Consider the following 27,747-nt stretch of genomic DNA (forward strand, 5'->3'; position numbering starts at 1 on the left):
AGCAACTTATTTAAGGCTGGAAAGTGACACAGGGGCGCCTCGTCTGCGCCGGCCGCGCTCCGCCGGGCAGCCCGGCCGCACCGAGCCCAGCGCCGCGGCGCGGGATGCCGCCCGGGTGACCGCCCCGAGCCCAGCCGCCGCCTCGCAACTCTCCGGACAAGGAGTCGCGTCCCGCCGCTGCCCCGCCAGGACCGCGGGAAGGGGCTTTCTTCTGGGGTGCTTCTTGTGTTGCCGGATTTGGGGATTTTTTGGTGCTTTTTGGCTTTTTATTGTGTTGTTTTTGTTTTTTTTTTTCTTTTTTTTTCCCCACTCCTCTTCTTTTTCCGCTCCGGGCTGCGCTTTCGCGGAGAGTTCACCGCCCTCCCCCGCCCCGCGCCGCCGGGCTCCGGCCGAGCATGGAGAAGTACGAGGAGGACATGGCACTGAAGGCTACCAAGTTCATGGAGGACCTGTCCCTGTACGAGCCCTGCCCGGAGGGTCCGTACGGCCGGGGCGGCCGCCGGGACCTGGCGCTGCACCCCGACCTGGAGGAGACCAAGCGGGTCATCGCCGCCCACATGACGGCGGAGCAGCGGGGCCGGAAGATGAACGGCACCGCCGCGCCGCCGCCCGCCGAAGGCTTCCCCGCCGCCGCCCCCTGCGGCAAAGCCGCCCCGCTCCGCGCCAACGGCCGCGCCGCCGCCGAGCCGCCCGCGGGCCCGCCGTGCTGCGAGGAGGGGCTGTGCACCCGCTCCGAGGTGGCGCTGCCCTGCTACAGCGGCTTCACCGACAAGGGCAAGCGCTACTCGGCCGAGGGCTACCGCTACGCCGCGGGCAGCGCCTACGAGGGCGGCTACGTGGCCAAGGGCGGCGGGCGGGCTCCCGGCGGCCCGGACGGCAAGTTCGGCGCCGCCAGCCCGCGGGCCAGCCTGGCCGCCGCCTCGCCGGGCCCCGCCGCCGAGCACGGCAAGTTCTCCAGCCCGCGCTCCAGCCTGGGCGGCGCGGTCGCGCTGCCCTACGAGAAGTTCTCCAGCCCCCGCTCCAGCCTGGTGGTGCCCGGGCAGGACAAGTTCGGCAGCCCCCGCGCCAGCCTGGTGCAGTACGACGGAGCCGCCCTCAGTCCCCGCTCCAGCTACGCCAGCACGGCCAGTGACACCAGCAAACACTCCAGCCCCCGCGCCAGCCTCACCGGCTACGACGGCGGCGGCAGCAAGCCCAGCAGCAACCGCACCAGCGGCATCAGCATGGGCTACGACCAGCGCCACGCCAGCCCCCGCTCCAGCACCGCCAGCCAGTACTCCTGCACCGCCAGTCCCCGCTCCAGCTACTCGGACTGCAGGTACGGCCCGCCGGGCAGCGCCGAGCCCGAGGGGGCGGCCGGCGCCGGGCTCGCCCTGGCCAGCCCCCGCTCCAGCCTCTGCGGCCCCGAGGGCCGTGGCTCGGCCGGCCCCGCCGTGGTCAGCCCCCGCTCCAGCATCTCCAGCCAGAGCTCGCGGAGCTCCCGCGGCTCCATGAGCGCCTACCCCGAGCTGCAGCTGCCGTCGCCCCGCTCGTCCCTGCTGGGGCCCGGCCTGCAGGAGGACGGCGCCGTGCCCGAGCTGGGGGACGTGTACCACCGCATCCATGCACAGTCCCCGCCGCGGCACGACCAGCAGCACCCGGCCGGCGCCCCCGAGCCGCCGCCCCCCTACGCCTACAGCCCGACCAAAGGCTCCGCTTCGGCTCCCAAATTCAAGCTCCCCTACCAGGTGACGCCGTGCCGGGAGAGCGGCCCCAGCCAGGCGGAGAGGCGGCTGGAGGCGCTGACGCTAGAGCTGGAGAAGGAGCTGGAAATGCACATGAAGAAGGAGTACTTCGGTGAGTGGGGCGGGGGGAGCGGGCGGCTGGAGGGCGGCGGTGCGCGGGGCCTGCCGAGTCAGAGAAGGCGGGTGTGCGATGCCCGGGGCTGCTCTGGACCAGGTACCTGCTGGAGTCTCACATGGCCACAGACACTGTCTGGTGTCCGAAGTGCTTGCACCATAGTTCACTGCCGGTATGTGAGCTCTCTCGTGTCTCTTCCCAACGCGGTTTGCCGGGATGTGTGATGCTGCCCTTTCCACGTGCGGGTGGGAGGCTTGTCTGAAGTGTGGCGAGAGCTGTTTGTGCAGTCGGGGCTTGCAGTGTTTGTCTCCCTTCCTCATGAGCTTCTCTGCTAACCTCCAGCATCCCAGGGGCTGTGGTGTTTGCGATCCTGCTCTCAGTCTGTGGTAACTTTTGTAGATGATGAGTATGGCTGGCGGAACAGCTCTTAGTGCCTCGTTCAATGAAATCTTTGTGCTAGTTCAGAGTACCTGTGGGAGCCCAGCATTGTTCCCGCCCTGCGAGGCCTCGCACGGTCTGCTCAGCACAAGGGACATCCCTGGGACCGGAGAGGAGCCCTTGCTGAGGTTAAATCGGCCTGTTGGTCATCCGAATTTTTGTCATCTTTATGGAAGAAGAGTAACTTACAGAAACGCGGATGAGTGCACGTGTTTTATAGCCACACTAGTTAGGATTAGGCTCCCCTGTCTTTCTTTCTTTGTACGGGATGGCAAAGGCTAAAACACGTGCGAGAAATTGGAGCGTGCAAGTGCTGCCCTGGCTCTGGTGCGCTGGGGACTGAGGCGAGCCCGGGAGCGGCTCCTTCGCCCCCCGCTCCCACCGAGCGGGCCGGGCTCCGCAGCGATGTCACAGCTCCCGCAGGGGAGGGAGGGAGGGACGAAGAGCCGGGAAGGTGAGGGGTGTGGGTGAGCCAGCCCCACCCGAGGCCTCTGAGGGAATGGCTGTCTCCCTGCTTTGTGTGGGAGAGGCTGCCGGGCCGCTTCTCGTTCCTGGGGATGGAGCCGTGGGGTACCTTGGTCACTGATGCCATCGGCAGGCTCGGAGTGCTTTTGGCGCAGCGTTGGTGCGCTGTGCAGGGCAGGAAGGAGCTGCAGGGCTGCCTTCACTTCTCTGGGAGAGAGACCTGGGCCACACAGTGGAGGTAGCTAAGTGAGCAGCAGCCTCTTTACCAGGAAAACCTTTCTGTAAACTGCAGTGGCAGAGTTTCTGCAGGCTTTTGTGCCCAGACAAAGGAGGCTGAATGCAGTGCTTACTGCCTTCCTTCATCCGTCTAGGGCTGATAAGGAAGCTGATGGATCACCCGCTGCATCTTTTGCAGTGTTGGCACCTGGCAGATGCTCCTCAGCAGCTGAGGATCCTGCTGGGGACAGTTCTGGTTCCCTTGGAGGATGTGCAGGAGCTGCATGGGGCTTGTAATACACAAACTGCAGGAAATGTTACCTTCAATGTTTCCATGGTAAATAGTGAGAGACTGAGGAATAAAATGTAAGAGTAAGAAACAAATTATCTGTCCTGAGCCTCTGGGAGCTGTTTCCAGTGGCCTGGGAAAACTGGATGTGTGATCAGGGGTTCCAGGAGCAAATGTGAGGAATCTGTGTTGTGGATAAATTTTCTTATTTATCAGTTGGGCTGTTGGAAGTGCCCCTGCTCGCAGGTATGCTCCATAGCGAGGTATTGCAGCAGGAAATGCAGGATGAGCACTGAGCCTGTGCCTGGGACGGCTCTGGACTGCTCTGGAGGCTCCTGCTGGGGCAGCACGAAGGACCACTGCTGTGCCTTCCACCCTGGAAGCAGATGAAACCCAGAAAACTGAGCTGCTTTGAAAGAGAAAGTTGATTCTGTGAGTTGTTGGGGTTTTGATAAATCCTGGTGGATTTGATCCCACGTTTTTGGTTCAGATGATCCATGGAGGTGAATACTGAGTTTTGGCTGAGCTGGGGCATGAGAGTCTGGCAGGGCTGACCACAGGCTGTTGGTCAGAGTCAAGGGGAGTGAGAACAGAATAGGGAGAAGTCTGGTTTTAGTTCAACTTACCCGAGAGTGTCTTAAACAAGTTAATAAAAAGAAGCAAGGAAAATGCATTGATTTTAATTGCAGTTTGTACGTGCTGCAGCTGTGGAGTGTCTGCTTAGCTAGCACTGGTGTCTGGCATACTCCAGAGGCAGTGGTGGGTGTTCTTTGGTGCCTGTGGAGAGCAGAAGTGTTGAGCCAACAGGTCCAACAAGGTGGAGGGAACAGAAGAGATGCTTTACTGCTTCTTAATGAGATGAGCTCAATTCTCTAATGAGTAAATGCTGATATGAGGACACCAGGTATTTACTGTGCTCTGTGTCCTGTCATCATGTTATTGCCTCCCCACATCCCCAGTAAAATTAAAAATCGAGCAGTGTGCTATTTTGAAACTGAAGTCAAGGGACAAGCCAGCTCTGCTTGGAGGAGGAGCAGCTCTACCCTGGTTGTGGGTCAGTTTGTGTGAATGTTCTCCCAAGGGTGCTGGTGCTGGCAGGCCCTGGCTGCTTTCCCACACCTCCCTGCTCTGTTTCAGGAGAGACCTGTAGTCTGGGACAGATAAATACAAATGGGGGAGAAGTGCAGGGCCTGATCTCCAGAGAGGCTCTGGGGGAGCCAAGCAAGGTGCAAGCCCTCAACTCTGGTGGGCTCAGAGCTGTCTCCCTGAGCAGTGCTGTGCTGGGAGCTTTGCTTTACTACTTCAACTTCTCCATCCTCTCCTTCCTTCTCCCAGGCTTCAGAGCATCTGTAGAGGAAAGGAAGGTGCCCTCCTGCACTTGGTTTAATCTGAGTAAAGATACCAGTGGTGCAAAGGAAGGCTCTGCATCTGCCCAGTTGCACAGGTGAGGGACAGCACCATTCCACTCCCAAGTGCTCCCACCAGCACCTTGCAGCCACCTGCACTCACTGATCTGATGAAAACAAAGCCTGCAGAGAAGGAGGGACAAGAGGAAGGGTTGTTTGAGCTGGATTGGTGAGCTGCTCCAGCTCATTCTTGTCAAAGAGAAGGCTGGAGCTGACCCAAGGCAGAGAGTGCAGACAGAGGGTTCCAGAAAGCTGAGACCCTTGCTTTGGCAGCAGCTGAATTGGGTAAAGCTGTGAGACTTTGTTCCCCTTGTAGCTGCTTCCTGTGCATTCCCTACCCAAACCTCTTCTTCCTTAACCCCCTGAGACCTGTCAAGGTACTGACAGTTTAGTAAATGTGCTTGGTTTAGTAACAGATGCTGAGAAGTGAGGTAATAAAGAGTACTTTCACTCATTATCATAACTCTTTTGTGCTGAACATTGGTATAAGGTGAGGTGAAAGTTGTTTCAGGAATGTTTTTTAAATTGAATGTTCATCCCAAGGTTTCAGCAGGACATTAGTGGGTGTTGGAAACTCATGAGCTCTGGCACTGTCTTAAATTCTGTTTTCTTTGCAGAATACTTCAGTCTAATGTCTAGGTGTTGAAAAAAAAAAGTAAGGTTAAAGTTGTATTTTGGCACACCCATCCCAGCCATGCAACCTTGTGGGACTGACTGTAAACCCATGGCTTGTCAGCTGCCAGGCAGGGAAAGGTCCATGTTGAGCAGTCTGACCTGGCTGCTGTTCCTGAAGCAGATCTCTGTGCTGGTGCTGTCAGCAGTGGCTGGAGGGGTGCAGGCAGCACTCGCACACTGCTGGCAGCCCTGCTGTGCTGCAGACATCCCCAACAAGGGCTCTGCTCATCTTGCTGCTGGAATCCAGCACAAGAAGTGACTTAATTGTCACATTGTCCTCTGCCAGAGCTGCGAGAGGCACCTGATCCTGGGGAGGTGGGGGGTGCAGATGCTTGCCTGTGCAAATTCCAGGGAGACAAGCAAGTCTGCAGCTCTGCTGCTGTCCTGCAGCTCCCCTTGTGCAGGGAGTGCCCTTTGCGAAGATGTGTTTCCCCATCTCTGCACACCCAGAGCCCTCCCCAGCCCTGGCTGCCACCTCACCCTGAGATGCAGCACAAAGTGAGTTCACACCACGTGTGCTGCTGCTCAGTGAGAACAAGTGATCCTGTCAGAGCTGCCACCTTCCTTGCCTTTCACAGGCAGATAAAAGCAGGGGATTTGAATTCCTGGGGACTGAAGGAGCTTTGCTAGGGGAAGCATGATGTCTCAGAATGAGACACAAATCTGGATTCTGTTAATAATGCAGTCCTCAGTCTGGCACAGCCCGTGCCTACCCTCGTGGGTAGCCTTGACTTTGGAGAGCTCTCTTTCCAGAAAGCCATCCAGCAGTACCAGCACATGTCCTTTGGAGTACCACCAAGAAACAGTGCTGATAACATGGTGTTGAAAAGTCTTTGGCCTGGTAGGTGAGGGAAGGGAAGAAATAAATCTCTAGACCCATCCAGGCCCTCTCTGCCCTTTATGTGTGTAGTCATCCGTGTAAATCTGGGTTTGAGCCCTGCAATATGCTCATGAATTCAGAGCTGTATGTTTGTGCTTGTTCTGTGTGTGCAGGTTGATGTGATGGAAGGGTGTTTATGCCAGTGGGATCAAAATTAAGACAGGTAACAGTGGTGACTCTCTAAAAGCTGTACTGCACAGAGATGAAATTTGAATGAAATTTAGGTGAGCTTGCAGTTGGTCACCAGAACACTTGAGAGATTTGCTATGAAGTTGTTTTCAGTCTTAGGAGTTCCTGAAGGTTTCTTTGTGAAATATTAGATCTTTCTTGTTGCCATCAAAGTAGAGGTAATGATTAATACATCATACTTGTTTTGGGGAATAAGCAAAGATTTATTGTCTGGTAATTACTTTATATTTCTCTTTTTCTGGGCTTAGAAATTCATTCAGAGTTGGTAAGCAGCTGTTGTCCTTCAGCATTTACAGTTGAGGCTGTCCTGGGAAAAAATTGCCTTTGATAGGCAAACACTTAAATAGAAATAAACTCACATGGTGGGGTCTCCTGAAGTGCTCAAACGGGCTGTGTATCTCAGAGTTCTGTTCTTTTCTAAGCTCCCTATTACAGCTGGAAAATACATGGCTGAAACTAATCTGAGAGTGGTCAGGCTTTTCTGACCCCTCTCCAAAGAGCAAGAAAGCCTTCAACAAGGGGCCAGGCAAGGGAGGTGTGTGTTCATGGGGGCAGGTGCAGGAGGAGCTGCACTGGGAGGTGCTGGGGTGCCTGTGAAGTAGCAGCGTCCTTGTGGCTCAGGACTGCCAGGACACTGTCCCCTCAATGGGGCAAGGAAGTAACGGTGGAGAGGGATAAAGTCTGTAGCTGGAGCATCATCCAAAGGGAGGAAGGAGTAGGAAGGTGGGGTGAGACAAAGTAGAAGGAATTAACATGAAAAAAGCACAGGATAACACAAATCTACAGAACTGGGAAAAAGGAGTCTTGTCTGTGGCATGAAATGTGCTCTGAGGGATGCTCCTGAGATGTCTTCTTGCAGTCCCTGCTAGCCATGCACATCCTTATGGCTCTCCTTGAACTTGGGTAGTGATGTAATAACAGCAGGGGAGAGCTGTGGAATATGTGTGGTTTTTTATTTTATTAAGTATTGGATACATGTTATTAACATGAAATGGGAATTTGGATGGCTGTAACTTGGACAGAAGCCTGTGTTATGAATGGGGACAAACCTTTTCTTCAGTTGCATGACACTTGACTGTGGATGGGGAATTGTTTCATAGCAAATGGGGTTTTTTTGTTTCTTTTTATTGCACATGCTTTTTACTCTTGTAAAAGCACTGTGTGTAAAAGGGAAAGAAGAGCTTCCAAAGAGCTGCCACGTGTTTATTAGAGGTACCAAGGTGAGCTCCAGTACAGAGGTTTGTGACTGCAGGAGGAGCTCTGCTGTGCTGGTACCTGCTCTGTGACCCTCCCCTGCTGCCCAGGGCTTGGCAGATGCTCCTGTGTGTGTCCAGTGAGGCTTTGCAGCCAGGCTGGGCTGGGCAGGGAAGGTTTGCAGGGGCTGAGTGGAGCCTGTGCTGCAGTTTGGCTTGGAGAGGAAATGCTGTGAGAAACGCTGAGCAGTTCTTTACTTCTGCTCAGCTTTTAGGGTTGGCACAACCTCCAGGCCGAGGCTGTGTTGTTTTCCTCAAGGATAAATCCCAGAAGTAACACCAGGCTTAAACATGCCCTTCCCCCTTGGCCTAGCCCCTCACCCCCAAAAAAACCCCAGCCCAGTCAGCTCTGCTCTCTCAGGTGGGTCAGGGAGACATCCTAAGCAAGACTGAAAGTCAGAATTGGTTCTGTAGCAGAGCTGAACTTGGATTGTCTGCCTCACCTCTGTGCTGGATCTTCACGAAGATTTTTGGGTGTGAATGTCCCATTTGAGGTCCAGTCACTCACTGGAGGGTCATACATGGTGGTGTGTGAAGTGGGAAGAAATCCCAGTTTAATGACTTTAAATGACTTTTTAATGACTTTAATGGGTTCGATGGACACTGTATTTTGCAGAATAGAAATACCCTGCTGTGAAGAAACAGGTAATTGTCAAAGTAACTGTTTTTATAATTTGATTGAAGTTGATTTTTTTCAGTGGCACACATCCCTGAAGTTGTACCATTTTTGCATCTAAAATATGTAAATGGTACAAGTTTGTGTGTTATCACTGATGGCTTCATGGCAGCAGGTTTAGGCTGAAATCCTTAATATCCACAGTTAATAAATTAGGAAATAAATGTCTCTTAGCTGTGTGGATATTGGGTACTTAGAAAACTCTCAAAGGAGAATTTGCCTAATCCTGAAGTGATTATTTTTAAAAACTGCTCCAAACTTGGCAAAGTAATTTTCAGGTATATAATAGGATTGTTCAGCAATGGAAAGAAAATAAACTAACAGTGATAAGCCAAATAGTTTTACTAAGATCAGAACATTTATGCAGACATTTAATAAGCTCCAGGCTTGGCCTTCTGCCTACATCATATGTCCCAAATACCTCAGGACAGCACTTCACAGTACGTTGGCAGAGTTTGGTTGGTTGTGTCCAAAATAATTTCATGTTCTGTGGCTGGAGAAGCCGAGTGCCTTAGAGTATGATGTGGTGGTTGATTTTTGTGCCCATCCTGGACAAAGTGCCTCCTCTGTGACAGGGATGGGGATGTGTGAAATCAAGCAAAACTGAAGCAGCCAGAAGGATGGGATCCAGGAATGTGCATGCAAGGTTTATTAGGAGCTTGGAAAGGCTCCCTTTGGAGGGCTGTGTTCAGCTGCCTGAAAGGTTCAAGTCCTGACAGGACCGTGGTACCTGGGGCTGTGATGTGGCATTGCTTGGAGCTGCTCCAGGGGTGTGACAGCTCCTGAGGCTGGCAGCAGGACTCCTGCTGGCTTATTAGCCTTCAGCTCTGAACAAAATTAGCAAATGTGCAATGATCAAAATTAGTAAATGTGCTAATGATCAACCAATAAATGTGGTGTTTGGCTGGATTTGTGTGTGATTTTTCAATGTGCCGGTGTGGGTGCTGTCTCTGGAAGTGGATTTTCTTTTTTTTCTACATTGCAGCAGATAGTTCCATTCTGTGGTATGTGTTATCTCTTCTTATTAACATCACTGGGTTGTTTTAGCTCCCTGTCAGTGTAGCCTTGCTTGTTACTGTGCTGAGACTGAGCACAGAAAAGTGGCCAAGCAAGTCATGCATCTCTTCCAGCTGGAGTATTTCACATTGTCTGAAACTTCATTCCTTGTTTTTTGGAGCAGTTTTTACTAAATCTCTAATGTCACATTTTTATGTGTTCCAGCAGACTTTTAAGAAAAGGCCTATGACTCATGAAGGAAAAAGCCTCAGCACCCCAGGGCACAAACACCCATTTAATGCTCAGCTGAGAACTACTGTGCACAGAAAGGTGCAAGGGCTTGCCCGGGGGACTCAGCTGGAGGGGGATTTATTGTTAGTGACACCTATTTCCACATTTGAGATGCTGGAAAAGTTCTTCTTGGCAGGCTCTGCATGGAAACCTGTGGGCAGTGGGGTTTGAGCCTCTGGTGTGGCTGGGGTGGGGCACAAGGGCCATGTCCCACCCTCCTGCTGCAGCTCTGCCTGCCCGAAAAAACCATCTTGGGCTGCTGGGCTTGGTGGGGTTGGTGCTGCCCAGCAGGGCTGAGCTGCCCTGGGACCCCTGATGGGCTTTGGGGGCTGAGCTACCCAGCAGAGAATTGAGTTCCTCAGGTGCCAGGGATGAGAAATCAAGTGACTTTGTGTGCTAGTTTTATATTCATTAGTATTTAGGAGAAGGTAGGAACGTTTTCATTATACCCTTTAATTTTTAGGCCTGCCTTACTTTTACTCCTAATTGTATCTCACAGCAAAAAATAAGTATATTAAAATTAGCAAATCTAAACCACTACACTAAATTGGTGTTTCTGCCCGGTTTTGAACTGAAACCAAGACACTTTGAAAGAGGGATATGATTGGGTTGGAATAACAGCATAAATACTTTATCATGTGCCCCAACTCCAGCCTCAATTGTGAGGTGTTTAATTGCAGGCAGCAGCAGTGAAGTGATTTGGGGTTAATGTGTGTGTTTGGGAATGTGGGGAGGTGTGCAGGTGTAAGAATGTTAATATCAGAGGCTGTCATGAAATAGGGAGTGGATCGAATGGACAGCCAGGAGGCATTTAATAGGTTACAAAAGGTCATGTCTCACGTGTAATAGTGGTCTTTTAAGAATTTGGCTGCACAAAGCTTGTTTCAGTTCAGAATGTATTGATAGTTTTTTGGGAAAGTAGACGGCTGTTGTAGAAGGACTGCTAGGGACTTTCATTGTTTCCCAGCCATCCAAACATTTATTTGGTGAACTGTTTCACTGCTGACACCTCAGAACTCCTGGAAAGAGAAAACAAGATGTTTTCTTCCTTTAATGTGGTCACTTGAAAAAATGAGAAAATTTCAAAGTTAAAATAAAGAGAAACAAAAAGCCATTCTTAAATGCAGTTTGACAGTTGTGCATGTTTAGATGCTTCAGCTGGCTTGGATCATATTTCCTGTGGTCTGTGGAGAGCCTCTGGCCTCTCCCAGGCATGGGAAATACCCTTTTGTTCTGGTGGTCATGGCACAAACCTTTTCCCTGTGCTGCAGCTCCTGGGCTGGGCCGGGCTGGGTGCTCCTGCTGCACTTTGCAGCCTCTCTCTGTGCTGGTCCTGCCCAGGGGACATCAGGTGGGGCCAGCCCTGAGTGGGCTCCTGGTTGGGTCAGGTGCTGTTGACACACAGCTCGTGGATGTCCCAAACTCTAATTCCAAGGATCTGAGGCTCCTGTCTGTGTGTGTGTGGATGGGAAACTTTTGGTAGGAAGGGATTTCTAACCAGGTGGGAGATGTCTGGACCTGAACGTGGACTTGGCTGAGCTGAGACAACCAAGGGCTCTGCTGCTGTGGCTGGTTCTGTTTGCTTGGCCTTGTGGATGTGACATTGCCTTCAGTAGCATTGGAGTCAGAGCAGGATCTTGGTTTCCTATGTTTTGCTTATCCATTTGTTTGGGTCGAATATTGAATGACAGGAAAATAATCACTGATGGAGTGGTTCTGAGCAAGGGCATAGTGAATAAACTCTGTCACTCCTGTGGTTACCCCTGCTCACCAAACTGTGTTAACCTGGCCATGTGCTGCTCTCTGCTGCCCTGCCTGTCCCTGTCACCAGCATGGAATGCAGCAGGATCGGACCCACTGTCTGTGAATGCTCCACTCTCACTCTTTCCATCTCTCCACAACCGTGCTGGTTCAAAGGGAATGTTGATTTTTGGTTTTCTTTAAAGAAAAAGGGAAGAAGCAAAAGATACTGGAGTGCAATATCAGCTAAGACAAAACAACTGTGTAGTAGGCAGTGGAAAGAGCTGTAATTGGTAAAATCTTGGATTCTCCATGTTTCTCTGTGCATTTGCTCTTAACCTTGTGTAACCTTGCTCTAATCCCAGGTGTAGGTGCATTCTCAGGTGTGGGTGGGGCAAACAGGCAATTCCTCAGGGATCAAGGCAGAAGTCTTGATGAATGGCAGTAACTGTTGCAGCTCTTTTTTTGTTTTGTTTTGTTTGTTTTTGCCAGGCAGTTATGTGAAAATTCTCTGCAGTTGGTGAGTTGCCTGTTTTTAATCAGAACCATGTTTCCCAAATCTGCACACTCAATAGAAAACAGACCTGCACACCAATCAAGTGTGTTAGAGCCCATATTTGGAGCTGGTTTCAGAAATAAGCATGTAATTTTTTTGAAGTGTAGGTCAGTAGCTGGTTGTCTTGGAAGGTCTCTTGGCTTGTTGTACCTGTTCCTGGCTAGAGCAGGGCTGGGCCTCAGCACTGCAGAGCTGCAGTGATGCAGAGCAGTGATGCACTTGCTCTGTTGGAGACTTGTAATGGTGGTATCTGCACCACTTAATTAGTGGCTTGTCTTTTTTTTTTTTTTTTTTTTGTCTTCACTTAGAGTTGGGATTAAAAACACAAAGGAGATGAATTTTCTCGTGTTTGGGCTTGGTTGTTCATTAAATTTTATCTAAAGTACAGAGAATTCTGCAACACTTCTAGCTGCCAGTTAAAAGCGAGCAAAATGCAGGTGAATTTACCTAGTTACAAGTTTTTTTTAAAGCTAAATAATCCAATAAAGAACTAACACCTATATTATTTATAACTTTGACCCAGTAACCAAACCCCTGTTACCTGCAGTACAGCACTGACTGTCCAACCAAAAACTACTGCCTGAAATCATGAAGACAGAAAGGACACAACACCCAAAATTCTCTACCTTGTCCTCTACCTGTTACTATATTCTAAAACCCAAATTTAAAACCCTTCACCATGTGAAAGCACACACTTCTATTTAACTACACACCCATGACTTTAACTCCATCACCCAAATTTGGAGCCTTCTCCAAGGCCCCAGGTCCCAAGCAGTGTTCTCATGGGGGTCAGTGTCAAAGCACAGAAAGCTCAAAACTCCCAGGCTTCAGGGATCCAACAGAAACTCCCATGCCTTGGGTGCAAACCTTTGTGACTCAGTTGTGGGGGAGGAACCTTCAAGACATCTCAAAATAAAATTCGTGCAGGGTATTTAGAAGATGGAGCACATGTGACAAACCCACTGGTGCCTCATGAATGGCAGTCGTGTTTAGGTCATGGGGGCACTATTGGCTTGTTTCTGACAGCTGGGAGTCATCTGGAGTTGTTTTTATGACACCACAGAGATGAGGGAATGAGTAAATTCACACCAGTGCTTTTCCTTGGCCTGTCCAGCAGCCCCTGCACCACCCAGGCCATGCCCACCATGGAATGGTCACAGCTTTGTGCTGGGGCTGTAAAAGCCATGTGCTGTTTGCCTGGGAACCTGGTGTTTTCACTGATAAATGCTTGTGTGACAATTTGCAGGGAATTGGTTATGGTGACCATGAGCAAGTGGAGTCAGTGGTGTGGGACAGAGCTGTGATGCTCTGTGTCCTGTGAGCTCCTCCAGCTCCTATAGAGTCACTTCTGGGCACAGAGTTCCAGATTGCTCTGCTCTCAGGATGGGGTGGAAGATGGGTGTGGTGGGATGCAGGCCATGTCCAGATGTGAGCTGTGCATCCTCTGCTTTTCTTCTCCTTGTTCCCGTCTGCCCAGAGCAGGGGCCCTTAAAGGAGCCCAGAGCAGAGTCTGGAGAGGATGTACAGCACAGATGGGGGGATGCACATGGTTCTAGAGATCACCCTGGTGCTGCCTGTGTTCAGTAAGGTGCTGGGGCTCTGAGGACTCTTCCCATTTTCTTCCTTTGGTTGCATTTTTTTTTTGTTTTGTTTTGCAGCAAAATAATAGTTCCTGCCTATTCTTACTTAATGTCTTTTTATGAAATCTTGGCAGTCACCAGGTGCTAGACTCAGATGCTGTTTCACAAACAATTTAGAAAAAAAGCTAGTTTTGCTTTGCCTGGAAAGAGAATTTCCCAGTGTGTTGGTTTTTAGGGAGACATTCCTGTGTGAGGGTGGTGAGAGGGGCAGTGCAGGAGGTGTTGCCTGTTCGTGGAGAGTGGTGCAGCCACAGCAGCAGCACCTGCAGTTGGTCACTGCCCGGTTCAGAGAGAGGGAAGGACTCAAATGCACTGCAGCTTTGGGCTTTGAGGGCAGCATGGAGGGGGTTTGCCCCTTCCAGGAGTTTCTGGCAGAGTGGAGATGTGGCAATCCACTCACCAAATCCCACGTTGCCTGAGAGCAGTGGGGCATTTCCACATGGGATAGAATGACCCAGACAACCTCCCTGACTTATTAAGAAGATACAAAAAGAGAAAGGACAGCTTGGGTTGGGCTGAAGCAGCCTTGCATGCTGTGTAAGAGCAAACTGGTGACTCCTTTGGGAAAAGGCTTTCTCAGCCCCTCTTTCCCACCTGGGAGGAATCCAGGCCAGTGAAGAACCAGCCCAGAAGGAGGAGATCCACAGATCACAAAACCCCAAAGAATACACTCTGAAGTTGTGCCAAGCGCAGACTTGCAAATCAGCTTCCTGCTGTGCCAAGTGTGTGAAGCTCTGCTTTTCCCTCTTTTCCCTGCTTCCCTCCTCTAGGGGCTGTGTCTGACTTCCCCATGGGGGTGTCAGGAGCAGGGAGCAGCTCAAACCCATGTGGTGCCTGGCTCTGGCTGGACACCTCTTACTTGCTCTGATTCATTTCTGTAGCTCATGAAAGGAGAAAAAACGAACCCACAAAACAAAACACCCACGCCCCTGAGCTGAAGGACAAATCTTGGACTCTGTTGTGGCAGAACTTCCTTTGAAATTACTGGGTGTTTTGCTTGGTTGGACTGGCAGAAATGGGAAACCTGGTGTTAGGTTATTGTGAGGTCAGAGAAAAAGTGCATTTCAAGATTGGGGAGGGCGACTTTGTTTTTCTGGCAAAGTACCCCGTGAATAATGAACATTGACTTAGAGCTCTTCTGTTCCCAGCTGGGTCAATATCTGCATGGGGAGTTTCTAGCCCTGCTCCAGGTGTTCACAAGTGTGTATATTTGGGGAGATTCTGACTTAATGTTCCCATACAACGTGGAAAAGGGAAGAGAGAACTTCGATTAAAAAAAACACAAAGAAACGAGGGAGACTGCTGAGTTCTGGCAGATACATGGTAATATTTGCTTAAGTTTCTGAGAAATACATTATTTCACTTTTATTATGAAGCTTATGCATGTGTATTTGCATCCCCCTAAGTGTTTTCTGGGGTTTTGCCATTTCAAAGCAATGTCTGTTGATCCAGAACTGCCAGCACCAGGGCTGAGCTGAAAGTGGTATAAACTCACTTTGTTTTTAATTTGAGCCATTTTCATTTTGACCAGGAACCAAATTAGAGGGGCACTGTGAAGGAATGTTAGGTCATGACTTCTGTTTTGCTTGTACATGTTGTAAATTTGACTGGGAGTGCAACCAAAATGCAGTGAGATGAATGAGAGTGGAGACAAGAGCTGCACATCCAAGTGACAACGCCATGTAAAAAATCTCCCTAAAGAGTGGCCATGAATTCCTGTTTTGAAGGAAGATCTGGGAGCTGGATGTGCTGCTGGTGCAGGCTCACTTCTGCACGCATTGTTTCTTGCTGTTCCCAACAAAAATAGCTACCAGCCAGAAAAAGTGTCCAGTAAGCCTGCAAATCAATTGCTGTTTGGATTCTTTGGACCATGCAGCTTGCAGTTTCTCACCAAGCAATTGACTTAGGTCAACAAAGTAAGTGTTGTCCGGGGGTCTAAATTAAGAAAGACTGGCTCAAAGTCAAGTGTGACCATTGGGGAACAAATGGTTGCATGTTTGTGCTCATGCTGCAGCCCAGGGCAGGGCACAAGCTTGGAAGGACCAGGGGAGGGAAGCAGTGAGATAAGGATGTTCTGTGCAGACTGGAGTACAGAGATCAGAACAGGTGACAGTCTGCATGTCTAGTCCTAAACAGGAATAAAATACTTCAGATGTTCTTCTCTGGAAGAGCTCCATGATCAGGTCAGGAAGAAATAGTTGAAAGTGTCGTGCAGGGGAAGAGGAGTTTGGAGCCTGAGGCACAGCCAGTGTCTCAGGTGTGAGCTGGAGGTGCTGAGCTGTGCCTTCCCCAGCAGGTGAGGGACTGTGTGCTGGCTGGGATTGCAGCCTGGCCCTGCAGAGGACAGGGCAGTGCCAGGGCAGGGTGCTCAGCTCCTCCCTAGCACACAGCTTTGTGCTGCTGGCTCAGGGAAGGACAGGGAAAGGGATGCATGTTCCTCCTTGCACAGCCATTCCTGCCAGCCTGACTCACTGACTCCACTGCAGGATAAAAGCTGTGGCTCCACCAGCTGAAAACCAATGGGGAACAACATTTTGAGTGATCTCTTAGGGTTTGGTTGGTTTTTTTTCTGCTTTGCTTGAAGAAACATCTCTCTTGCTGTGGTGGAAGACAAGCAGAGAAGAGGTTTTGTGACTGGTACTGAAGTGAAGCACACTCTGTTCTAATTGAGGATCAACAATGATTCCTTCTCTAAGGGGGACAATTAGCTTCTCTGGAGAAATTATAAAATCCTTCATCTGTCAAAGGCACCAGTGGGAGAAGCAAGGGATGTGCAGGCACCAGCTCAGTACCAACTCTGTATTTCACTCTTAACCTTACAGAGAAAGCACAGTAAAGAGTTTTGTCATTGATTGAGTAAAAGCTGCCCTTATTTTCATGGATATTATTACAGAAGAGGTTACATTCATCTGGAGACAAAGGCTCTAGTATTTTTTTTTTTTAAGCATAAATGAATTTTAAAACCCCCAACAACTAAACTAATTCTTTTAGCTAGTTTTAAAAAGATAAGTTTTGTGGGTTGTGTTATAGTTGCTTTGTTGTTTTTTTTTTCAGGGGAGCATTGAGAAACCTGTTTCTTCGTGAATACAGTGGAAGGAGAGATTCCAAAAGGGCTTTTGTGCAATTAACAGAATGTTTGCATTCGGTTGTGCTGCAGTGATTTAACACATGAGAAGGAAAAATCCCAACTGAGTGATTTACACACTGATCTCGAATGTTTTGATCAAAGGTCAGACTCAGAAATGCGTTTATGCTTATTTTTAAGTCCAAAGAGAATCCAGTGGGGAGTTAAATCTTTATGTAGTCATTTAATGTGTGAATATTCACAGGTAGCTCTTTACTTAGCCATATCATTTTGCTGTGAATTTAGACAGGGTAAGATTTACTTGGAAGCTGAAGTCCAGACTTGGCCAGTACTACACCAGGGGAGAGCATTTCTGTGATCTGAACTAACTTCGAGTATTTAATATATAAATTCTGTATTTTGCTGACTTACAGGAGTTCTAAAGCAGGTAGGGAGAAGTGGAGTCAGGAAAACTGGTTGATTTTTCAAGGCTTGCAGTCTCCAGGTTCAGGAATGGTCCATGCTGACATGCAGGAAGTGGCAAGAGGCCTGCATTGATGAGCAGGGGGTTCTGAAGAAAGAAATGGAAAGGATTTGTGTAATATGTAAGGGGTGAAAGCAGGGACAGGTGACCTGGGGGGAATATCAGGAGACACAGGGCTCGTCTGGAGCTGGCCCTGGTGAAAATTAGGGAAGTCAAGAAGTGCTTCTGCAGATATGAGAGAGAAAGGAAGACCAGGGAGAACGTGGAGCAGGGGTGCTGGGTTGGCCTTCTGTGAGGAGAAGCTTGGGGAGTTAGGGGGGAGCAGTGACCTCAGCGTTAGTGAAGCTTTTGGTGCTGTCACCCATAACATCCCTCTGGACAAACTGGTGAAGTACAGACTGTGAGGTGGACTGAAAACTGTCTAAGTTCAGGTGTGACAGCAGGGTGAGGTTGAGTTGGAGCCAGTGGTGGAGTCAGTAGTGTTTGACATCTTCATTAATGACCAGGGTGCTGGGACAGAGCACTCCTCTAGGCAGCCTGTGATTGTACCACCATGGAGGAATGCTCGATGGACTGGATGGATGTGGTGCTGCTCAGCAGGACCCTGACAGGCTGCAGAAATGCAGGAATAGGAACGTGATAAAATTCAACACAGGGAAAAGCCAAGTCCCACACCTGGGGAGCCACAGCCTCCTCCAGTGCTGGGAGCTGTGCAGAGAGGCCCTCCAGGGCCCGGGGTGTGTCTGGCAAAGGAAACCAGCAGCAGCTTGAGCTGCAGTTCAGTCTGACCACCCTGGCTCGTGGGGACACTGAAGCTGCATGGCCTGGGTACCTGTGTGCCTGGTCCAGCCTCAGTCTGGGCACTTTGCCCCCAAAAGCTGTGTCTGAAGCAGGGGCTGGCAGTGGGGTGGGACACTCCAGCTCCCACCCAGTGCCCAGGTGTCTCTGTGAGATGGGAGCCTGTGGGGAGCTCAGGTCTCATCCAGGTTTCCCAAAATCAGGTTTCCCTCCAGTGTCCACTTCTCAGGTGGGTCCCCTGACACCTAAAAGGACACCAAACAACTGCCACATAGTTCATAATCAGATGTGAATTGTCTTTTATTGCTTTTGTCATGATCCTAATCTGAACCAGTGACATTGCACGTGAGGTTTCCAAGGGCTCTCCAAGGATGGGTGCACAGGCAGCAGCTGAGGTGGAAAGGGTTGCCTCTCTTTTATCACTTCTCTGTTTTGCTGAGGGTTTTAATTAAAACCAGATAGAGGAAAATTTCTCGCACTGTTTCCAATTTTTAGTGGTTTCACCTGCTGTTGAAAATTGCATTAAGACATAATGGAAAGGGGTGATGTAAAGAGGAATGAATGCTCCTTTTAGTGGCTATGAATAGAGGCTTCTCATATCAGTTAAGTGTTGACTTATAATTATGAAAAGATTACAGGTTTCTGCTATTTTTTAGCCAGTCCTCTAACACATAAATTAACTAACGTTTCATCACTTCATGTAACCTTTCAAAGTGGAGAAGGGAGGTTTGGCTGATGAAATTCATAAGATCACATTTATTTGGAGATGTTTACTGTAACTAACAAAGTGAAAAATTACCTTCCTAACCCTTTCCTATCTGCTCACTCTTTCCCTGGTTATGCAGCTCGTGAGGAGGTGATTTTTTGCTGTTTCTAAAAATATTTTTTAAAAGTAATTATACTAGGGTAGTTTGCTCTTCAACTCTGCTTTAGTTGTATTTTTGTAAGGGTTGCTGGAAATTTAGCCACCACTCCTTTGCTGTCTTATGACTGTGGGTGGTGGAGCTGATGAGTTACTAAATAAGAGATGTTGGGGTGGTGAGGTGTCAGGAGTGGGAGAGAAGAGCATCTTGTTCTTGTTCCTCACTTTGACTTGAGTCTGGCATCCAGCTTATAAGAAACAGTCCATCTTCCAAAATTCATCCTGCAAAGAGGATGCCTGTCTGTCCTGGCATGGAGATGGTGAGGAGGGTGAGTGTGGAGAAGGCACCCAGTGTAGTTCTGGGCACAGGCCTCTGGTGATGTGTGGCTGGTCCTGCAGTGCTGGCTGGCAGCTGTTTTGTGAAGACAGGGCTCTGCCAGCACTGTGCACAGGGATCATTAGCAAAGAGAAATCTTCTCCCTCTCAAGTAAATTGCTCCTTGACAGGAGCCATTGAGGCCAGGGGTGTTTGTCTGCATTTCAGTGCCAAGTGCTCTTGCAGGACACTGTTCCTTACCAGCAGCAGCTTAGCACTTCAGCTGAGTGGCTGCAGGTTTCTCTACAGGGCTTGTGGGCCAAGGCTTTGGCTGCAGGTGCAGTGGGCAGGTTGTGAAAAGAGCAGATGATGCCAAAACCCTGGTACAGGTGGGGGCTGCCTTCTGTGTCAGGTCCTTTCCAAGCTAAGTCACTGTCTTGGACATTTTCTCCCTCAGTGCCCAGGTTTTGCAGAGCAGCCAGGCACTTGTGTCACTGCTATGTCTGCAAGAAGAGAAAAGGTGGGTGGCAAAAAAAAAGTGTGATTTTAGACACAGTCTGCCAGCTCAGGCTGCTGGTGTGTCACTCTCTGGGAGGGAGCTCATAACTGAGGGCATAAGCAGATTTAACATGTGCTTCTTAGCTGAGTGTTGTGACCATATCCATTTCCCACCTTTTTCATCAGAGAAAACTAGCTCTATGGGTTTCTTTTTTTTTTTTCCCCCTCCAATTTCTGCCCTTTTATACTCACTTTGCTCCTGTTTCACGTCAAGATGACAGTCTAGGTCAAAGTAGGGGAGAGGGATGGTCCTGAGTGTAATATTTGTGCATTTCTGGATCATTCATTGATACTGTTTGGATGTGGGTCAAGTGTGTGTTCACATTTGTGTCGAATTAGCCAGACAGACCACATACCCTGGAGTTCATTCCAGCTGCTGGAGAGCAGGCTGTTACCTGATCCAGGACTGACAATACCTGATCCAGCAAAAAGTCAAAGCAGTCCAGACAGAAGATACCTGACCTAGCAGAAATCCTGCCAAGATGAAGTTAGCTATCAGTTCTTTACACTGTGTGGCATCTTTTTCTGTGGTGCTAAGAGTTGGAAAGCTGGATTTATTCAGGTGTTGGAACGTGGCCTCCTGTGCTGCTGCCTGTGTCAGTGCAAAGTTCAGTGTCAGTCAGACCTGTCCACCCCTGCAGGTCTGGGTGCTGCTGGGGGAGCCAGTCCCTGAAGGTGAGACTGGAGATCGTGCTGGGAGGCTCAGAGCTGCCCTCTTGCAGGAATCATTGCAGAGAGGAGCCTGGAACAATCCCCTGCCCACCTCTGCTCAGCCTTGGAGAGCATAAACACATGGGCAGTGTGTTGATTTTCTAACTTTTACTTCTCCCCCCCAGCTGAATTCCCAGGCAGGAAATGAGCCCACATTTACAGCATTTAGTGCTGCTCTTTCCCAAAGGTAGAGGAGGCAAAATTAGAATATCCTGTTTACATGTCCTTCGAGCTGTATTTGACCAGCTGTCCCAAGGGTTTTCAACTTGCTAGATCAGGACAGTCTGAGCATCTTCCTGTGAGAGTGGAGTGTGTTTGCAGTGAGCTCCTCCCTGGGCTGAGCCTTTCAGCTGCAGAGGAGACATTTCACTGAGGCTTGCCAGGTCCTTCATGACTAAAGGTGGGAGAAAACCTGTGGCAAATTACTTTACAGCAAGGTACATTCCTCCTCCTGATGTTCTCAAGGCATCCTTGAGTCACTGGGCTTGAAGTGGCTGAAAAAAAAAAACTGCTTCAGAGGGTTGAGGTGACAGATTTTTAAGTCACTTCCAGCTTTTCTTAAGTGAATAGTTCAGCCTGTCTAAACATTAGCTTGTTGTGATTAGCTTGTTACCTATGTGCATGGCTGTGTTTGAGCAAACCTACTTATGCTTCTGGGAATGGTGAAGAGCCTCCCTGGGGCTCTTGGAGAGGTGTCAGAGGTTTGTGAGGTGGGTGCTGGACCTGTGGGGCTGTGGTGTCCCCCTGTGGGGCTATGGTGTCCCTGTGGGGCCGGGAGCTGCTTGTGGAAGGAGCTGCTGAGTTTGTAACCAAACGTGGTTACGTAATTCCATGCCTTTTCCAGACTGTCATGCTCGTGCTGGAAATAGACCATTATCTAAGAAAATAGGAAAGTGCACCTGGAAACTTTTAGACTAGTCTTCTTGTTTAATCATGAACCCATTTGAAATATGTCAAGGAAGGCAGCTGTAATATATGACCTTTTTCTGCCATATATTAGAGTGATGACTCATGGTGCAATGTCAGGAGAATGTAATGAAAAGTCTCCAGGCTGACGTCTGTGCAGCTGATGTTTGCAGCTCTGACATGCTCTGGAGTTCAGGGTATTGGGGCTGCATTGTTGGTGCTCTCAGTATCACTGTTGATACCTGGTTGCACAGATTTCTCTAAGCTGAAGTATTTAAAGTGATTCTCTCTCTTCTCTGTCGTCTCAGGAGGTTTTTACTCTGAAGACCACAGAAGTGTCAGTGACTCACATTTAATATAGAAAAGAGCCAAGACAGAAACTAAAGGTAACTAGGAACATCAAAACTGGAAAAGGGGGCTGGTGCAGTAGGTTTTCTGACTGGTTCTGTACTGTGAACACTGTCACTTATTTAGAAAAAAATCTGCAATGTGTAGATAAATGTATTATTATTAATGTGTGGGATCAGCAGGAAGGAAGGACGATGGCCATATGAGCTCTAAATATTTAGTTTATTGTTTATTTGCTGTAATAAAACTGTCTCAATGTCTGTAAACCTGTCACTGGAAAATAAAACTTTAATAAGAGCTTAAATAGAACATAAAAGGTCTACAGTCTGACCTGCATTATGCCAAAGCCTGAAGTAATGGCAAGCATCTCACCCCAGAGTTCAGGAGATCCCCAGCTGGTATAACCAGCATCTGGTATAAATTGTAGCATCCATGATAACTAAAAAACAAGTAAATTTTTTTTTTGGAAAATCTCCTCTGTCACCCTCTGTGAACTGCCACTTCTCTTGCCCATTATATTGGGATGTACAGTGTGAAGGTCTGCTCTCTTCCTTATCAGTTTGAGTGTAGAGCTGGGCTGAATGCCCTGGTGTGCTTCACACCAGCTTCCTAATTCCTGGGAATTTGCTCAGGAGCACTGTGGAGCTTTGGATGTTGGTATTTGATGAGTCTGGACTGCAGCCAGGAGCTGCAGGAGCATGGCTCAGCTCTGCTGGCTCTGGGCCCTACCTGTGTGTGTGTGCTGGGCTCACCGAGCCTCTGGCTGTGCTGCTGTGTCCTCTGCCAGCAGTTGTGCCAGCTCCAGGTGTTGGCCATAGCCTGTCCTCCTCTGATTGCTGCTATGCTGCTAGAAATGCAGCCCTCCTCAACTGGCTGCATTATAACTGTGGTTACACTCACTGTGCTCCAGGCACAGGAAATGTGGTTTGAGCTGAAGGGCCCTGTTGACCTGATCCCTTTGAGCTCTAAGAGTGCTCATGTCCACATCAAGACACTCAGGTATTCAACAGGGGAGGGGCAGTAGGACAGGGAATGTCATTTACAGACTTTCCCTCTAAGTTATTCATTCCCAGTGGTGCCTTCCTTTATCACCCTAGCTGTGTGTCTCCTTGCTTTGGTAATCCCAGTCATCACAAGGTACTTTCAGAAAAAGGATTTTTTTTTTCTGTCTTTATTGTTGCTTAGTACTTTGGTTGCTGAAGTTATTTGCAAGCCCCCTTGTGCTGTGATTGCCAATGTGAGCACGAGCCTTGAGCAGTCAGCTGAGCCCTGAATCCCAGACAAAGCAACCCAAAGTTGCACAGCCCGTGGAGCAGCCACGAGAGCTCCTCTGTCTTCCACTTCAGTGCCTCAGTGGCAAAAGATTTTTCCGTAAATGCCAAATGAGAAGTATAAATTACCCTGGAACTGCCATGCACTAAACCAAGACATAGAGAAATGAGTGAATATTTGTAAAGCAAGCATCAGTGTAACTAAAGGAGTGCAGGTAGCAGTGGGGCCATGCTCAGCCCTGTGCTGTCAGAGGTTCACACAAAGGGGAGCTCTGCAGAGGCACCGGGGCAGGCTGAACCCTGCAGATAGTGTCAGTAATTTCATGCTTCAGAGCAGTAATTTCACATACTGTATGGAGCAATAAGCATTTGCTGTGCTGGCTTCGGGCTTTCACTGTGTGCTGGGGTGGATCTACTTCAGCAGTAACAAAAGCCTTCCTTCCAGTTTGTATCAGCTGCTGATCAGGGCTGATCCTGACTCCCGTGGCATCTCCATTCTGCACTGCTGGCCTGGAGCTGCTTTAACTCACAGACATGCCCTGGGCTTGGAGCTGCTAAAATAGGGAGTCAGGGAGGGTGGTGTTAGTGAATTGTTTCTGTGGCCTTTTGTGTTCCCAAACACTTGCCCATTACCTTACCCTGCGTTTGAAACTCCAGAAGGGTTAAGGATAAAACAGAACAGACAGCATGTATGGCTGCTTTCAGAGCCAGCAGGAATAGGCTGAGTCCTGCTGGCAGTGCTTATCCTCAGGCAGGTAGAGCTTGGCTCTGTGCTCTGATCAGCACTGGCATTCCTGGAGCTGCTCCCAGTGCCTTCCATTGTGGCCATGAACCTCTCCCAGCAGCTTTGTCCCACACAAGCCTTGTTAAGCAATAGGCAGAGTGGAGGTAGTGCAAGTTATTCCAGAACCTAGAAACTATTCCAGAACCTAAAACTTCCAGTGAATGTGAAGTTTGTTGCATTTGTAGCCAAACGTAAATTATCTCAAATTTTGATTTTTCTGAGTAAAGTTCTACACATGCATCCCTCTGTGTATTAATTGAGTAAAGCCTCCTGTAGCAGACAGGCACTGAAGTGATGAAGATCTTTTTAAGTCAGCAGATGCATATCTCAAGGGCCTAAATAGTTTATGGTTTATTCCTTGAGGATGTAAGTAAGATTAGGGGCAATCTCAAAAAAGGTTTAACAGTGACAACCAAGTTTCCCAGTCCATAGGCTGCTTCTTGCCTTGCTTTGCCTAAGCTGTGTTAGGTGTTGTTGCCCATGTTCCTCCAGTGTAGTGTACTCCAGCACAGTTGGTGCAGGGAGCACGTGGGGACTTCCAAGCTGGAGTTGGGATTGTGTTGCCAGATGTCGGGGTGCCAGGTGTGGATGAGCTGGAGCTTGGCAGGAGAGCCTAAAACATTCACTTGAGCATCTCTCAGTTTTCTTAACCTGTATTTTTCAGCCTTAATTCAAGTTGTGGTGTCTTCTGCTCTTTCTTGGGGCAGAGGCAGTGCTGGTAGCTTAGCCAGGCAGTCCTTCCATCATTCCTATCACAGGATTATGCTGCTTGGCATGTCCAGGTTGTATTTATTTATAACTTGTATGTACCAGATTTCATTTCATGTTAGATATCCTTGAATCCTTGGTACATTTGCAAGGTTTCGGCCTGGTAACAGATGAAAGGCCTGCAGTGAGAGCTGCCCATGGTGGCGAGGACTGGGAGGGTTCCCTAGGCTGCCTCCCTCCCTCTGCCCCATGTCTTCTGTCTGCACCTGACTGAGGGGTTACATGTGTGTTGGAAGATCCCTCCTCCTGTGGTTGTTGGAAGGAAAGGAGCATTTTTCTGCCCTGAAGTCACCTCTGCAGTCCAAGGTGCCCCAGCCCAGGATGAGCAGGGGAGCTGCTGGGAGCCCAGCAGGTTCTGCAGCAGCAGTGCAGCAACTGCCTGGGCCCAGGGCAGCTCTGGGGCTCCACTGGTCACCTGCCTTCTTCTTCTAAAACACATTTTACAGGTAGCAGCAGCACTGTGTGTGACATCACTGGCTGCAGGCAGTATGAGAGCACCTCTCCTGGCCAGGGGCACCTGCAGGTGCTGATCCAGCCCCTCCACAGCCCTCTGCTCTTGCAGCTCTTGCTGCACTTTGGCTTTTTTTTTGGAGCTGAGACTTCCCTCCTCGTTTGTTCTCCCTGCTCCATGGCAGTGGGTGTCCATTTCCCTGCCCCTGTGCCATGGATAGGCTGCAGGTGTGAAGAATCTTGTTTGGGGCTTGTGTAGAGGTGGTTTTCCATCTCTGAGAGAAGAAAAGGGGACTTTGCAGTGGCCCAGCGTGATGTTCGTCCGCCCTTTTCCCAGAACTGCAGAGGCAGGGAGGGAGTCATCTGTGCCATGTGTTAGTTGTTAATTTTAGCTTTACCATAGCTCTTGATGACAGGGCTTGGTTGTTTCCTGCTGTAGGCAGCATGTAGCAGTTATCCTGGAGGTACAGTGTGGCTGTAAGGCAGTAAAGCTGCAGCTCCTGCCCGGGCCGTGGTGCTCAGTGTGTGTAGCTGGATTCTCCCAGCTCACACAGCTGCTGCCTGCTGGAGTTGAGGCCATGTGGTACCATTTTTCTTGCATTCATGCTAAACCTTTGCCTTTAGGTTACATAAGGATGGCAGCAAGCACAGGCTGAATTCCACCTGTGTCTGAGTACAAAGCTTGGCCAAAAGGTGGTTAAATATCTGCCATGATATGCATGGCATTTATCAGTCTTTTTCCTAATTCTGGCTTCCTGGTGAAGTCTGTATGAAGTAGTAGCCTGTACTGGCATGGCCAAAAGAGCATTATAGGATCTGATGTACAGATCCCAAACTGAACTTCTTGTAATGCACAGGGAGCTCCTACAGGTATCAGCAGGCTGAAAAAATAGGTTGTTGCTGATGCCTATAATGCATTGTATTTGGTCTCGAGTCTGGAGCAAAGTCACTGAACACATAGAAAATACCTGTGTGATGTTCTGCTGGTGCTGATATCCATGTTTGCTGGTGTAGGAGTTATCCAGGGAGCGTTGTGCCTCTGCCAGCTCTGTTGCCATACCATGCTGGAGGCTTGCTGGGCTGGTGTCCAGAGATGATGTTCTCACTGATGTGGTCAAGCTCAGTGAAGTGGACTGGTTAAAGGTGTGGGGAGCACTGGCCGTGTGCTGGAGTCCAGCAGGGAGTCTCTAGGAGCTCTTTCTCTTTCTGGTACCATTTTTGTTGATGGTCTTTTGCTGCACTCCAGGGGGTGTTAGTTCAGTCTCTACACCTTGTGAGGGTGTGAACATACCTCCACCCCAGCAAAGGGCTGCTGTGATGCTGTGCTCCAGCCTTCATGGCAGCTTTGAGTATATGCAGCATCTTGTAATGTCTTTTCCTGGATTGAGACACTGGATCTGTAGGAGAGCTGATGACCTTGGTAGAAACATGGCAGCTGATGTGTTAAAGATCTGGGGTACAGCTGACTGCTCAGAATCGAGGTGTCAGGAGAGGCAAGGAATCATTTGAAGGCAGAAGTTGATCTGAAATCATGTCAAGGAAAGTGTCAGAAACCAGACTTGCTCTGCAACAGAACATTCTTCATAGGTGGTTTAACAAGCCTTGGAATTAAATCTGGAGAAGGGGGGAAAAGTGACGTAGCTGTTGTGTCAGGGCTTCACAAGCCCACAGTGTGCAGTCTGGGCTGGGACTGGTGGAAAAGCAGACCTGGGCAGCCGTGTAACCAGGGCTTTTCCTAGACAGTTATGAGCTCACACTAAACTCACACTGCAGCTGCATATATATTTTCCAAAATACACTTCTGGAATTTTACATAAGCTTTTTTAGTATGCTAATAATCTCTGTGGTCATTCATTCCTGGAGTTAATGACTACTCTCTTGGAGAAAACAAGTTAACAAAATGACAGCTGCTCCTAACAAATCACTTGCTTGGAGAGGCCAGTGCAAGTCTAACATCCACAATAAATCCTTCTTTTGCTTCTGATGGTTCAGTGCAGCAATGGCAAAGAAATGAGGTAATAACTTTCATTTATCAAAGCACTGTGGACTGTAGTAGATTTGTGCACAAGAGCTCAGAGCCAGAATTGCCAGAGTTACAGACTGGTTTCCTGCTCTTCTTTGAGTAGCTGTAAGTGTAGATGGGAATGTGTAGTTCTGTCAGTGTAACCTGCCAGCCAGGTCATCAATAGCAGCCAGCGTTGGCGTGAGAAGGTGGGCAAGGAGCGCCCAGGAGCTGGGGGGCTCTGGAGGGGCTGCTCTGTCCCCACGGCCAAGAGGGAACAGAGACGTCAGACCAGGGCCTGATGCTGAGGTGACACCAGCGTGTTCCAGGTGTGCCCCCTCTGCTCTGTGCAGCCCCTCCTGCCCCAGGATCCCTGCAGAGCCCCGGGGGTGTGGTGGAACAGCTGCAGGGTCCTGGGCTCTGTGCTGCTGCCAGGAGTGAGGAATTCCTGCAGCTGCTGGCTCACAGGACAGCTCTTCCAGTGACAGTGCCCACAGTAATCAATAGCCATCTTTGATCAGTTAACCTTTAACTCAGGGCAAATAGATGTTTTCCATAACATTTGGTAACAAATAAATGGATAGGCTTGGCAGCCTTGGAAAAGGCAACAAATGTTCTGAAATTCCCATTTCATGCATCAGGGCTGAGCTCGCCCAAGGACTGGCATTTTCTTGACAGGTTTGCAATAAACTGATGGATCTGGATGGCAGCTAGTTTGTCTCACTAGGTTTACCTTGGGTAGCTGTTGATCTTATAGTTTTTGCCTCCCTGAATTTCTGAAATCAGGTTTAAGACTTTAAAAAATATTAATGGATGTATTGGGTTTTACATTTATCATTTCATTTGATAAATAGTCTAAAATGGCAACATTGTGCCA

The 27,747-nt window shown here is 49.3% G+C and overlaps 1 protein-coding gene across 2 annotated transcripts in view; it reads left to right on the forward strand.

Annotated features, from left to right (window-relative positions):
• Window positions 1-27,747, forward strand: part of WTIP (WT1 interacting protein) — an 84,185-nt gene continuing 56,438 nt past the window's right edge. The window contains exon 1 of one of the 2 annotated variants that reach the window (XR_015806187.1): window positions 1-1,836. Coding sequence is in view for 1 of the 2 variants with exons in the window: in XM_014892588.2 (XP_014748074.1) it covers window positions 396-1,836 (1,441 nt within the window). In the remaining variant the exon portion in view is untranslated. The remainder of the gene's footprint in view (window positions 1,837-27,747) is intronic. The other variant, XM_014892588.2, reaches the window with a different exon arrangement.

The sequence above is a fragment of the Sturnus vulgaris genome, chromosome 12 (assembly GCF_052056855.1).
Source record: "Sturnus vulgaris isolate bStuVul1 chromosome 12, bStuVul1.hap1, whole genome shotgun sequence".
In the NCBI taxonomy this organism is placed as follows: domain Eukaryota; kingdom Metazoa; phylum Chordata; class Aves; order Passeriformes; family Sturnidae; genus Sturnus; species Sturnus vulgaris.